Source organism: Miniopterus natalensis, chromosome 20 (assembly GCF_054644295.1).
Source record: "Miniopterus natalensis isolate mMinNat1 chromosome 20, mMinNat1.hap1, whole genome shotgun sequence".
NCBI classification, from domain to species: Eukaryota; Metazoa; Chordata; class Mammalia; order Chiroptera; family Miniopteridae; genus Miniopterus; species Miniopterus natalensis.
The window spans coordinates 14,823,924-14,836,809 of record NC_142100.1 but is presented as its reverse complement, the minus strand read 5'-3'; the positions used below and the strand labels follow the sequence as shown (position 1 = coordinate 14,836,809).

The following is a 12,886-nucleotide window of genomic DNA, read 5'->3' as shown; positions in this document are numbered from 1 at the left end:
GGAGGCACTATGGGGAAGAAAGAAGTGAGTAACACATACGAAGAGATTTTAGAGGAAGACTCAAGAGGTGACTGGAGAAGCTGATGACATGAGTAACAGTTGGGGGCACCTTTGAGGAGGCATTACTCTGTCCAGTCAAGGGGCCAGGGTCAGTGACGGAACTTGCTGTTCAGCTGGAACCTCATATGAGCTTTGGGGACAGGAAGTATGTAGAATGATCTGAGAACAGAGTCAACATACAAGTAGCCCTTTAAATGTGTTGATTTGGTAATGTCCCCAGACATCTTGTAGAGATGTCAGCTCTTCGCTCTTCCTTGCCTTCACTTGTGGAAGGTGCCTTTTCTTACCACAGAAGAGATATCTCCTGGCTGAAAAGGATCACATTGAGCTCTCCCTTCTCAATAAGGAAAAACATTTCTCCTTTCCTCAAGGTCTTTCCAGCATTTCTGCAAAGAGTGGAGATGTTGGATCATGCTGGGTGGCAGACTAATGTAATAGGATAAGAGAAGGAAGGAGGGAAGTGCAGGCAGATAGATGACGGAGGGGCAAGCTCAGAAGGTGTGCACAGGGAGAGGGGCAGCAGTGGGGACAGGAGGCAGGCTGACTGGTTTCTCTCCCACGTGAGGTCAGATATGTTGTCTCCTTATCTGCTTAGGGGGCCTGGCAGCTGTGATCTACACGGACACCTTGCAGACAGCGATCATGCTCGTGGGGTCTTTTATCCTGACTGGGTTTGGTAAGTGGGGCTGGGGCAGGCTGAGGAGGCAGAGGTAGAGGCCCAGGGAGAGAAAATTGAGTCCAGTTTCTCTGCCTGCCTTCCCCAGGGGAGTGGCCCAGCCAAGATTGGCCATGACTGCGGGTATGCAGGGGGCACCTTCCTCAGCCCTGGAGGTCTCAGGGTGACCCTGGCCCAGACAACACCTGCATTCCCTGCTGCCTTCTCTAGACAGTCTGGGCCAGTGGTCCCCACCGTGGGCCTGTGATGATGTGGTCTTTCCTCCACAGAGAAACTGGACTAAAAAGGGATAAGACTAAATACCCATCAGGCTAAATATATTCGAACGTTGTGTCTTAAATCTCAGATTATATCTTGTCTACATTTTGGTGTTAAATGTCCTTTCTTTTTATGAATTGATGACAATAAGTGATCATTTTCTTGTTTATGTCCCTATTTAACAAAATTTTAAAACCCAGCCACTCTATGTTGGTCTCTCCAGCCCCTAATTTTGTAAAATTTTTTCTGTCTATGAAATCCTCCAGATAAGACTAGAAACCCTAGATCTAGAGGCATTTGTTATGGGAGAATATAAATTACATTTCATTTTGAAGGTGCCCAGGCTCTCTGTGTGTCCTGTGAAGCCTCTTATCTGCTTTCTGTACTCTGTTTTCCAAGAACTTCCATTGGGTTTTCCTCAGCAGTCCCCAGGGGGGTCAGCAGGGCAAGGACTGGAATGCCTTATTCAAGGACAGAGTCGACAGGTGGCAGGGCTCCAGACTCCTCACCCATCCTCTGTCCATCCGTCCACATGCCTGGGACCAGGGGTGGTAGGGCCTAGTGTGTGTGTTTCTAGGTCTGTGTCTGGGGTTCCAAAGGCCACTGCTGGCAGGAGGGGTTGAGGGGAAAAACAGAGTTTTTGTACCTGGTTCAAAACCAAGGTCTTTCTTTTAGTAATTTAAATACCTTCCCTTAATAGAGATGTTTATGGTTCGAGTCCTTTCACAGGTTATTGCTTTGGATCCTCAGTAGCCCCTGAGGGGGCTAGGCAGGGTTAGTAATCCCATGTTATGGATGAGAAAGCCGAGGCCCAGAAAGTGACTTGCCCAAGACCACGCAGGGAGGGGCTCTGGCTACGGGTCAGGTCCTCTCAATTTCTCAGGCATCCACAGGAGGAAACTGCTGTGAAGAGTTGAGAGTTTCAGGAATGTTGATTTTTATTACCTATGTCTTTCAGCTTTTCATGAAGTGGGAGGGTATGAGGCCTTCATGGAAAAGTACATGAAAGCCATTCCAACTGTGGTTTCTGATGGAAACGTCACCATCAAAAGTGAATGCTACACCCCAAGGAACGACTCCTTCCACATCTTCCGAGATCCCCTCAAGGGAGACCTGCCATGGCCTGGGCTCATTTTCGGGTTGTCCATCCTCGCCCTGTGGTACTGGTGCACAGATCAGGTACCCACGCTGGAGGTGCAGGGTGGACAAGGTTTTCCCAGGGTGCTGTAGGGACTCCTGTCTGTCTGTGGCTTGCAGGGTTGGGAAAGGTAGGGCAGGGCTCACATGGTCCGGGAGTCACTGAACTTTGGTAACATGGGAGTGCCAGGCCAAGGGCCCAGGATGCAGGGGAGGGGATCTGGGGTGGCCAGAAGGTGTCATGACCTGCACCTCACCGGGCTTTTCCTGGCAGGTCATTGTGCAGCGCTGCCTCTCAGCCAAAAACATGTCTCACGTGAAGGCCGGCTGTGTGATGTGTGGGTACCTGAAGCTGCTACCCATGTTCCTCATGGTGATGCCAGGAATGATCAGCCGCATCCTGTATACAGGTGATGATACCTTCTGCTGGACTCAGTGGCCACACTCTTCCATTCCCGGCTCTGAGTCACTTCTAAAGCCCTGCAGCTCCCTGCTCCTTCCTTTCTTTCTCCTTGCCTCCTAGATTTTTTACATTTTGGAAGTATGACCCAATAGCCTTCCCACTGGGGAATTCCCTCAGTTGTGTGGGCGTTCAACCCTACTTTCAAGAGCTGCTTAAAATAAGCTTCAAAACCAGGAGCCACAAGTCACTGTGTTCTACAGGCAAATAAGACAATTGCTCCCCTGAGCTGCCGGGGAGCTTGCTAAAGTCTAAGGAGTGTGTCTCCTCCCTTCCCACTCTGAGCATTTCTTTGCTTCCCCTTCCTCTGCCTAGGAACTGTCTCTTCTCCCCAGTCAGAGCTTGGAGATGGTCAGGATCAGCAGGGCAAGGGCCTGGTGGCAAAGGGCTCAGCCAGGAGCTGCACCCTTTTGTGGAACCACTTCAGGTCCCTGGTCAGGAATGTCTTGTTTGAAGCCTTGTTAAAAGAAAGTGAATCTTGAAAGTATTTCCCTGATGTCTGCTTGCTGACATGGCTCTGCATCTCTCTCCAGAAAAAATTGCCTGCGCCCTCCCCTCAGAATGTGAGAAATACTGCGGCACCAAAGTTGGCTGTACCAACATCGCCTACCCAACCCTGGTGGTGGAGCTCATGCCCAATGGTGAGATCCATCCCCCTTGGTGGGGTCTTTCCTGGGAGGCTGAATGGGCTTGGGCTTTCCATGGATTCTGTGCACCTTCTGGGCAAAGCCATCTCCCAGCCTGGAGGTCAGTAGGGAAAGCCTTGTTCCAGGTGTCCTCAGTTTTTGAACAGGTCTTTCCTTAATGGGAAGGAGACATAGGACTCATTTGTGTTCTCAGACCTGGCACTTGTCTGTCAGTCAGGCTTAGAAAGGAGATGGTCTGAAAACACGGCTTTTTCCATGAAGGTCTTTCAAAGCTTTCCAGCAGACATTGACATGACGGCTTGAACTAAGTGGAGTTTCACCTGGAGAATGAATTGATTTCTAGACTGTTCCAAGGAAAAATTTGCAGAGAAAGGCAAGGAGTGATTTTAGCTCTAGAATGAGGACATTTGAGACAGTCAATGGATGGGATACAAGGGGGCTTCTCACTATAGAGAATGTGTTATCCTAGAAGATTGAGGACATAGAATCCAGATTAGTTAGAGTTTTGGGGTAGACCTGTGGGGTTACTTATCATATTTCATATTGAAGAAAATTATAATTCTGGCTCGAGAGATGCAAATTTAGTTAGGTTAGGAGGTCTCAGGAGATCAAAAATTCAAAGATGTATTGATCAGGAAAATTTAGAATAAACTTCTATAAAATTTTATTACTGAAAGACAATGTAGAGATCATCTAGTCGAACCTCTTCATTTTATAGTGGGGGAACTGAGGCCCACGGAAGGAAAGTGACTTTTCCAAGTCACACAGCAACTCAGTGTCTGGCTTGTTTAACTCTGCTCAAGGCTGGAATTGAGGAATTTGGGATGGTCTTAAATTTTTTTTTTTTTTTAAACCACAGACTGGATGCATGACCTTGGGCAAACCATTTGGATTCAAATTTTATAAACATGGGAGTAATAGTTAACTACTCCACTTAGCTGGGCTGCTTATTAATTAAGGTTGCAATTAGTAAGAGTCACATGGCTCTTCTAGAGTTCTGGCTTGGATTACACTGGGCTCTGTATGGTGTTTATGCCATTTCTTTAGATTAGCAGACAGACCCTAGGTGAGGACTGTGGCTCTGCACATCATGCTAGAGCGGACTATATATGACAGAAAGAGGCGTGGCATGCAGAACTGTGTCTGAGGCTATAGAGGGGCAGATATCAGACTAGTCAGGACTGCCCAAGAGGAGGCAGACTCCCTGTGGGTAGTGAATTTCCTGTTGCTGGAGGGTTTGGGCAGAGAAAACATGGCAGAGGTTCATGTATCAGACGGATGGTAGACCCAGGTGAGCCCTAAGTTTACTTTTTATTCTGAGATGGTGTGTTCGATGGTGGATTGTCTTCTCACTTTCTTGAATCCTAGTTTAAATATTTATGCTATATCATGAATTTTTTGGTGAGAGATCTTATAAAAGTCCCCTCAAATGGAAACACACCCACACACACACACACACCATCACCATCACCATCACCGTCACCATCACCACCATCATCACCACCATCATCACCACCATCATAATCCAACTACAAAGTGTTAACCTCATATATATTTTGTCCCTACCTCTTTGTTGACTGCTGTGGGTTTACAATATAATGTAAAGCCACAGTCAATTCCTTAAAATGTCCAGTCTTTCTGGAGAGATAAATCAAAGGCCAACCATGGCACAATTTCAGAAGGCAAACAAATGTTGAATCCTCACATGTTCCAAATGCAAAAGAGCTGAGTTACTCTCTGTACCACTCAGAACCTCCTTCTCTTCTAGGACTGCGAGGCCTGATGCTGTCAGTCATGCTGGCCTCTCTCATGAGCTCCCTGACCTCCATCTTCAACAGCGCCAGCACCCTATTCACCATGGACATCTACACCAAGATCCGGAAGAGAGCAACCGAGAAAGAACTCATGATTGCAGGAAGGTAAGTGCAGCTTCCACCTGCCATGCACCAGGGAAGCTTGAATAATTACAATTTCCCTCAAGCTGGGGAAGACTGGTAGATGCTCGGGTAGAACAGGAGTAATCTCTGTGGCTAGTTATATTTGCCCTCCAGTGGCATCAACTTTAAACTGGAGATCATCAGAGAATGCCCCTCGAGTGAGAAGTGACATCAGAGATCATCTAATCTAACCCTCAATTTATCAATGAACAACATGAGGCTTGTCCTGTCTAAATCTAGGCAGCTGGGACAATGGCAGAGCCAGCACTGGAACTCACGGCCAACTGAGTCCTTGTCCAAGGCTCTTTATACTGCTCCATGCTGTGCTCCTCAGGCCTCCACACTGCAGCTCTCCTCGCTGGAGATCTTTGAGGTCCAGATGCCTCCGATGCCTGGACCCTTTGCTGTAAAATTTGCAGGAGCATTGTGAGAGTCAAGTGGTACTATACTTGGGAACCTGTAAATCTAAAATATGAGTCTATGTGCACATTTGTTATTATCAATGGACTAATGGACACAAGAGGATACGGAAAGCAGTAAGCATTGAAACATGGGTCAGGCATGCTCATTACCATGGTTATCCATGGATCAGGTGGTCTGAATAGAGGACTAGCAGGAGCTCTGCTGTGTCTCTCCATGGGGCTATGGTAGGTCAACTTCCTTAGGGCAGGTGGAACAAGTTCCCGGATGTTAGCCAAAGGTTCCCAGTGAGTGCAGGAAAGGTAAGGGCTCCACCTCATAGGTTTCATGATCGAGATTAGGGCAAAGGAAGGAAAGGAAGGGTCACTCTCAGGTGACAAGACATCTGGCATTCAGGAGAGGTCTGACCTGGCCAAAGTCTCTACTGTCCTTCATAGGAAGCAACACCATCACCCTGACTAATTTTCCCTTAGAAAGGAGTTTACTAGCTTTTCCTGTTATTTGTAAGGCTCAATATGCAATATGGGAAGAGAACCATTTTGTTGCTTTGCTCAGGGCTGGACCCATGGCCCTGAGATTATGTTGGGGCTCGCATTTTTATGCATCCTACGACTGCCACCCCGGGGACTGTCCCTGTCCTAGATAAGCTTACGGTTATTTGAAACAAACTTTGCTGTGGGGACTGGAAGAGTGATCAAGGGCTCAGAGAAAGGAGAGGTGAGTGTGGCATGCCGTAGTTGGGAAGGGCTCCTGGGAGAGGGCGACCCTTAGCTGAGTCCGCAATGGTGGGTAGGATTTGGGTAATAGAGGGGGCAGTGGGAAGGGTGTTCCAGAGGGAGAAATATGTGAGTGAAAACACTGCATTGTGAAGGTTAGTTTCAGACTTTTTTGCCTTAAACTTAGGTAAGGGAGGCAAGGGAATCACAGCCTCTTTCTTAATAAATCAAGAGCACAAGTAAGGGCACTTATAAGGGAACTCTCCAATCTTTTCAGGATTTGAAGTGAAACTGAGTTGGAGGAGAGAAAGAAGTACCTGGAAGTGTCCCTTTCTATCTAGACTTTTCCTTTTTAAACTCTTCTTGGCTTATGATTTTAACTTTATTATGAAGGAGAAAGAGGAGAAGAAGATAATTATTATAGCCTTTACTATTTATTGAGTGCTAACTTCTTGTGTATCTATTTACCTACTATTTGTTTTACTATAGCTAATCCTTATTTCAACCTTGCAAGATAAGTCATATTATTCCCAGTTTACAGATGGAGAAATGGAGACTCTGAGAGGTAAAGCAAGGTGTCTTATGTCACAGAGAGAGAAGAAAAATCTGAATCCAGGACTGCCTGGGTCCAAAGTTCACACCCTTGTTTCTACACCCCTCTGCCTCTCCAAGTGGGATACTCTTATGGTACTGGCTGGTTTAGGTTACTAGTGAAAGTCAAGTGAGTTTCACTTACTCATAGGTATAGAAGACTTTCCCGAGAAGGCAGAACATGGGAGAAAAAAGCCTCAAGAATGAATTTGCTAATTATGTTTCCTTGTTATGGTCATATTTTGTTTCTACATATCTATATCTATATCTCACTCTCTCTCTCTATAAATATATATATTTGCTAGTTTTATATATATGGGGTGGGCAAAATTAGATTTACAATTGTGAGTATACAAAACAGAGTTTATTCACGTTCTTATATTATTATTACCTATTTACTAATTATTGTATTATTTGCCTTCTTCTTACTGTTATTATTTTATATCCTTACTAATGATTTATCTTTTAGGTAATGATAGCTAGTAATTGAACCTACTTTTGCCTACTCCTGTATATTTATTTATTTATTTATTTATTTATTTATTTATTTATGTAGAGCCAATTATTGACACTCTGTTGTTGGGGCTTTGATTTCAGATTGTTCATCCTGGTGCTGATTGGCATCAGCATCGCTTGGGTGCCAGTGGTACAGTCAGCACAAAGTGGGCAGCTCTTCGATTACATCCAGTCCATCACCAGTTATTTGGGACCACCCATCGCAGCTGTCTTCCTGCTTGCTGTTTTCTGCAAGAGAGTCAATGAGTCGGTAGGTATCGTTCATGTCCAGCCAGAAAAGCCCATTCTGGCACAGAAATTCCCACCTGGATTTGCCTGTTCTCTGTGGGAGGGATTCTGTTCCCCAGAGATCTCAAGTGGGAATGGATGTGTTGCCGAGGGTTTGTATGGGAATGCTTCCAGGGACCATGGGACTCTCATGGGTTCACATTCTCTTGGACTCCCCTCTCCTCCTTACTGCAGGTTCCAAACTAATTCCTGACTAATGATGTACATTTCCATGGTGCCCACTGAAGGCCTGACAACGCTCCCAGCCATATTCTGAGCTCCAGTGTTCTGGCTTCCTAGACCTGGAGCTATCAGTTTTCTCACCTTTAGTCTTCTGCCTCTGTCCCTCAGGAGTGTGTTCAGCATTTGGTAACCCAAGGTTCTCTTTCACAGGGAGCCTTCTGGGGACTGATCTTAGGATTTCTGATTGGGGTGTCCCGTATGATTGCCGAGTTTGCTTATGGGACTGGGAGCTGCATGGAGCCTAGCGACTGTCCCACGATTATCTGTGGGGTGCACTACCTGTACTTTGCGATCATCCTGTTTGTCATTTCTGTCATCATCATCCTGATCGTCTCCCTCTTCACCAAGCCCATTCCAGATGTGCATGTGAGTATCCACTTGGAAGACCTGTCCTGTCTGTGTTTCATATTCGGGCTGCAGTACCTACCTTGGCTGTCCTTGGCTCAGTTAGACAGCTCACACTCATATGACTATAAATTGCCCTTGGTGCCCTGTAGAAGGATACAGGGTAGGAAGCTTGGTGTACTAGCCAGGCAGTATCAATCATGAGTCTTCAGCAGGAGTCCTTGAGCACTCTACACCTCCATCCAGGGGATATCCTTTGAAGCACGGTCTCTAAGTAGTTGCCCATAGAATTCAAGAAATTTCAAACAATACCAAAGTCTTGATTCAAGACTTCAAAAATGGCAAGTACTCTTCTTTAGCTTTAGATGTTGCCCTCCCAATGCAGGTGAAGGTGACCAGTTATAGGACATTTTCACCATAAGCAATGTAGTCTGTAACCCAATGAAGCTGGCATTCTACCTTTTTCAGGTTTCCAAGGAACAGAGCTAGAGAGTTAACCCAAGGTCTTATTTTCCCATAGAGAAAGACAAAGGGTTTTGTTAACCCATTACACATACATAAATACAGGGACTTAAAAAATCCGTAAGAGACCTTCAACCTCATTGCCAAATTTTCAAAGCCGTGAGCAGCCTTAATGTCAAACAAAAACTGTTTTTTTTAGAAGCAGAACCACCGTGTTTATTTGCTGAGTCTGTCACAAGCTTTCTGTTGTATTAATTCTTCTTGACATCTCAGTCTTTGGAAGTATTGCAGCACCAAACACATTTAGGCTTCATGCTTCTTCTTGCAGCATGGTTGGGATGAACACACTGCATTGATTTTCAGACCTCTTCAAGTTTCTGGTTTCACGTCAATAGAGACTGTGCCTCCAGTTCTTCCTTATTCTAAATGGCTCATGATTCTACAGATTTTCTCCCCATATTATGACAAACACATAGTACAAAAATATGATCTTATACTGCTAGTCTGGACAGATGGGTATCTAGTCTTATTTCCCAGAACGAGTGCTAAAAGGAACAAATTCATTTATCATATGTAGCAAGAGTTCATTCATTCAAAACATTTCCGTATTCAAGGCAGCCTCTTAGCCTCAGAATATGCATATATCATAGGGGCTAGTGTTTACATGTATATGATTTACATCTAAGTTCCCAACATATTTAGATATGATGCTATGGATGGGAACTGTTATCTGTGTTCTTATTGGTACTGAGAGACCACATTCCTCTTTCTTTCTTGATGCATATCTTGTTGTTTTCCCAACTTCTTGGCCCAAGACACTGTTTGGATCTTTCTGCTGACCTGCTTTCTCCACAGCTCTACCGCCTGTGTTGGACCCTGCGCAACAGCAAAGAGGAGCGTATTGACCTGGATGCAGGCGAGGAGGACATCCATGAAGCACCAGAGGAGACCCTTGAAATAGGTGACTCATGATTCAGAGGCTATTCCTAAGCCCTAAAAATTACCTCTACAACAGCAAGACCATTTTACTGAAACCTTCCCTAAATGCCTTCATCAAAGCTCAGATCTCTCTCCTAGAGGAGAGTGGGGAGCAGAGTGGGGAGGGGTGAGATGAATAAATGGGTTTTGGGATATTCACTCAAAGCTCGGTAAAGGGGAGGAGGGAGGCACAGAACCATTTCAGCACTCTCACCCCTCATAGTTTACAGTGCTCAGTGATTAAGGCTGGTTGAAGGATTTACCACCCTGACTTGATTTGGGGCATGACCAGGGACAAGGGAAGAGTCAGAGCTCTTCTGGCATAGCCTGTGAACTGAAAGATGGAATCAAAGCTATGGTTAGTCCTAATGACATAAGAGGGATGGGATAGAGGTTCAGGAGTCTTTTGTCTTACTGGCTAACCACATCAGATTTAGAAAATCAAATTTCTCAGGAAGTCCAGTGAGATAATCCTTAGTCAGTGTTCAGAGACTCATCCTGATCATGGAGAGATACTTGCCCCAACTTCTATGTTGCAACTTTCCTTCCCTATGTGGAGGATGGTGGTGGAGATGTGTGGTGTACAGAGGTGTAGGAGCTCAGGGTCGTATGTTCTCTACCTGGTGTTGAGCAGAAGGTCTCATCACTCCATCTGAAGGGAGCACAGATATAGCAGAACAAGTTCTGAATCTGGCCATCAGGAATATCACAGAATCCTAGCTCTGGAAAGGGCACGAAGATTATTTGGTCTTATCACCTCATTTTAAAATCACATGAATTGAGACCGTGCAATGGAGAGGTTTTGCCTTTGGTCCCAGGTCTGATACAATCTGTTTTTGATCTCTAAAGACCTTTCAGTTCCGAAGCCTGTGCTTCCACAGGTGCTGAAGGAGTCTGGTGCCATAGGCAGCTGAGCCTGGTACTGAAGAAGGCAGCCCCTCCCTGCTTCACCAGAGCAGGCATGCCCCTCCTTCTCCCACCTCCAAAAATGTCCCCACATTGAGTGAGAATATAACAGATTTTAAAGGGACATGCATAAGGAGTATTTTGAATATTTTAATGTGTCAGAAGAGATTATTATTTTTTTCCACCAGAGGGCAGAGTTAAGACATGGTTGGAAAGAACTCATCCAATTTTAACTCAAGAGGTAAGATAGTGTAGAGAGAGAATATAGGATTTAGATTCAGGAAGAACTGAGATTGAATCCTGACTTCGCCACTTGGAGAAGTGGCAAGTGATTCCATTTTTCTAAAGTGCAGGCTCATCACTTAAAAGGATTCTAAATGGTAGCCTATACTTCACATCACCATTGGAAACACTGAATGAAATAATGCTCCACAATAGAATTGGCTGTAATTATACCATTATGATTGCAACTAAGGAAAAATTTTCTGAGTTTCTCTGGAGAAGGGTGAGCAGCAAGTGTGCAACTATTAGAGATGCACAGGAGAGACTCCCACACCGGCTAGAGAATTGGCTTAGTGACTCCTGAAGTTCGTGGCAGTACTTGAATTCTATTGTTTCTTGACAAAATCATGGTGGAAACCATCCTGAACACCCTTCCCTTTAAGTAAAATAAACTAAGACCTCTAGAGGGCTTTTATAGACAAGGGGTGTCACCCTCATCATTCCCCATGCAACAGCAGTGTGAGAATTCGCTCCTTTATCATTGTCATCACCACCACCATTGTCATGGTAGAGAATACAATCACAGTGTATTTTAATTATGAATCCCTACTCTAGTGCAGTGTTTCATTTTGGCACCACAACATCTTTTCAAAACAGACAATGCAAGTATAATTCTTCCACTTTTATAGATGAGTCAAATGAGACATGGCAACTTTCTCAAGACCACCCAACCCTTTAATGGCCCAAACAACCATGAGTTTCTCACTTGAGCTAGTCAGCAAGCCTTTCCCATTCTCCTGTTTTGGTTAAGTGGACCAAAGTGTAGGAGTACAAGGAGGCTTGTCTCTCTTTCTTATATTTGTGATAGTGAAACGAGAGACAGGAGACTAACACTTCTTGACACCTACTAGGTACTGGGCCCTCTCTCATTCAAACTTATAACGCAGGAGGTATCATTTACCCAGTTTTACAGATACAGAAGATGAGAGGTGAGTCAATAAGGTCCTAACGCTGGGTTTTGGTTCCAGTTGTTGATCACTTACTGAGGTTCTTTCCAGTTCTAAAATTCTGTGATGTAAAGGTGGGAGAGTAGAGAGCAGCTGTCCCTGATCATGGTGCTGAAAACACAGTTGGCTTCATTTCCTATTTAGTGAGTTTTAGACCTGGCATTCTAACTCTGGTCCGTCTATCTCCAATGCCATACCTGGACTCAGGTGAGAGAATCAGTTCCCTTGGTGGGCATCCGCTTTGAACGGCAGGCCAGTTGGATGGTTTAATTTAGCAGTGTTGATATGCAACATCAGATTTTAAGCCCTGGAAGCGTCGATCACTGCTGCCCTGTTCAGACCAGTTCTTACTACATGGCTGAACCTGTTGTGAAGCCTTAGAATTTCCAGGTGTAACCAATGAACTCCCAAGTCATGAAATTCTCATCGCATTTCAGTGATGTAGCAAACAGATATGTTTATATGTTTCAGAGGTGTCGCAGCTTCCCAGCCCATTGTTAACATTTATCTCCCATGAACTATTCCCTGTTGGCTTCTGATGGTTCTAAGTCAAAAATGTATTTGCATTTGGTCTGACAGAGATAAAAATGTATGCTGGCTGATCATAAGGATACAGAATCCATCTGTTAACATTACCTTGTAATTAACTAAGTTCACATGAACATTTTGTACCATCTCCATCCCTGTGAATAAGACACTTAGGAAGTCCCTGCAGAATGGCAGCTGGTCATGGCATGGCACTTCCCCGGCCCCTGAAAACCTACTTTAGTCCCTCCTGCTTCTGTATCCAACAATTCTTTCATTCCTTTCCCCAACACAGAAGTTCTCGAGGAGGAGAAAGGATGCTGCAGGAAAGCCTATGACCTGTTTTGTGGCCTGGACCAGCAGAAGGGCCCGAAGATGACCAAGGAAGAGGAGGCAGCCATGAAGCTAAAGCTGACAGACACGTCCGAGAAGCCCCTGTGGAGGACAATTGTGAACATCAACGGCATCATCCTGCTGGCCGTGGCCGTCTTCTGCCACGCATTTTTTGCCTGA

At 45.1% G+C, this 12,886-nt stretch overlaps 1 protein-coding gene across 3 annotated transcripts in view; it reads left to right on the top strand.

Annotated features, from left to right (window-relative positions):
- Window positions 1-12,886, top strand: part of LOC107526234 (sodium/glucose cotransporter 1) — a 43,123-nt gene extending 30,237 nt beyond the window's left edge. For 2 of the 3 annotated variants that reach the window (XM_016198649.2, XM_087828550.1), the window contains 9 exons: window positions 656-736; window positions 1,953-2,173; window positions 2,406-2,541; window positions 3,125-3,232; window positions 5,007-5,157; window positions 7,500-7,668; window positions 8,079-8,294; window positions 9,591-9,696; window positions 12,669-12,886. In XM_016198649.2, the coding sequence (XP_016054135.2) occupies window positions 656-736; window positions 1,953-2,173; window positions 2,406-2,541; window positions 3,125-3,232; window positions 5,007-5,157; window positions 7,500-7,668; window positions 8,079-8,294; window positions 9,591-9,696; window positions 12,669-12,886 (1,406 nt within the window). Of the gene's footprint in view, window positions 1-655; window positions 737-1,952; window positions 2,174-2,405; window positions 2,542-3,124; window positions 3,233-5,006; window positions 5,158-7,499; window positions 7,669-8,078; window positions 8,295-9,590; window positions 9,697-12,662 lie in introns of all 3 variants that reach the window. The other variant, XM_016198648.2, reaches the window with a different exon arrangement.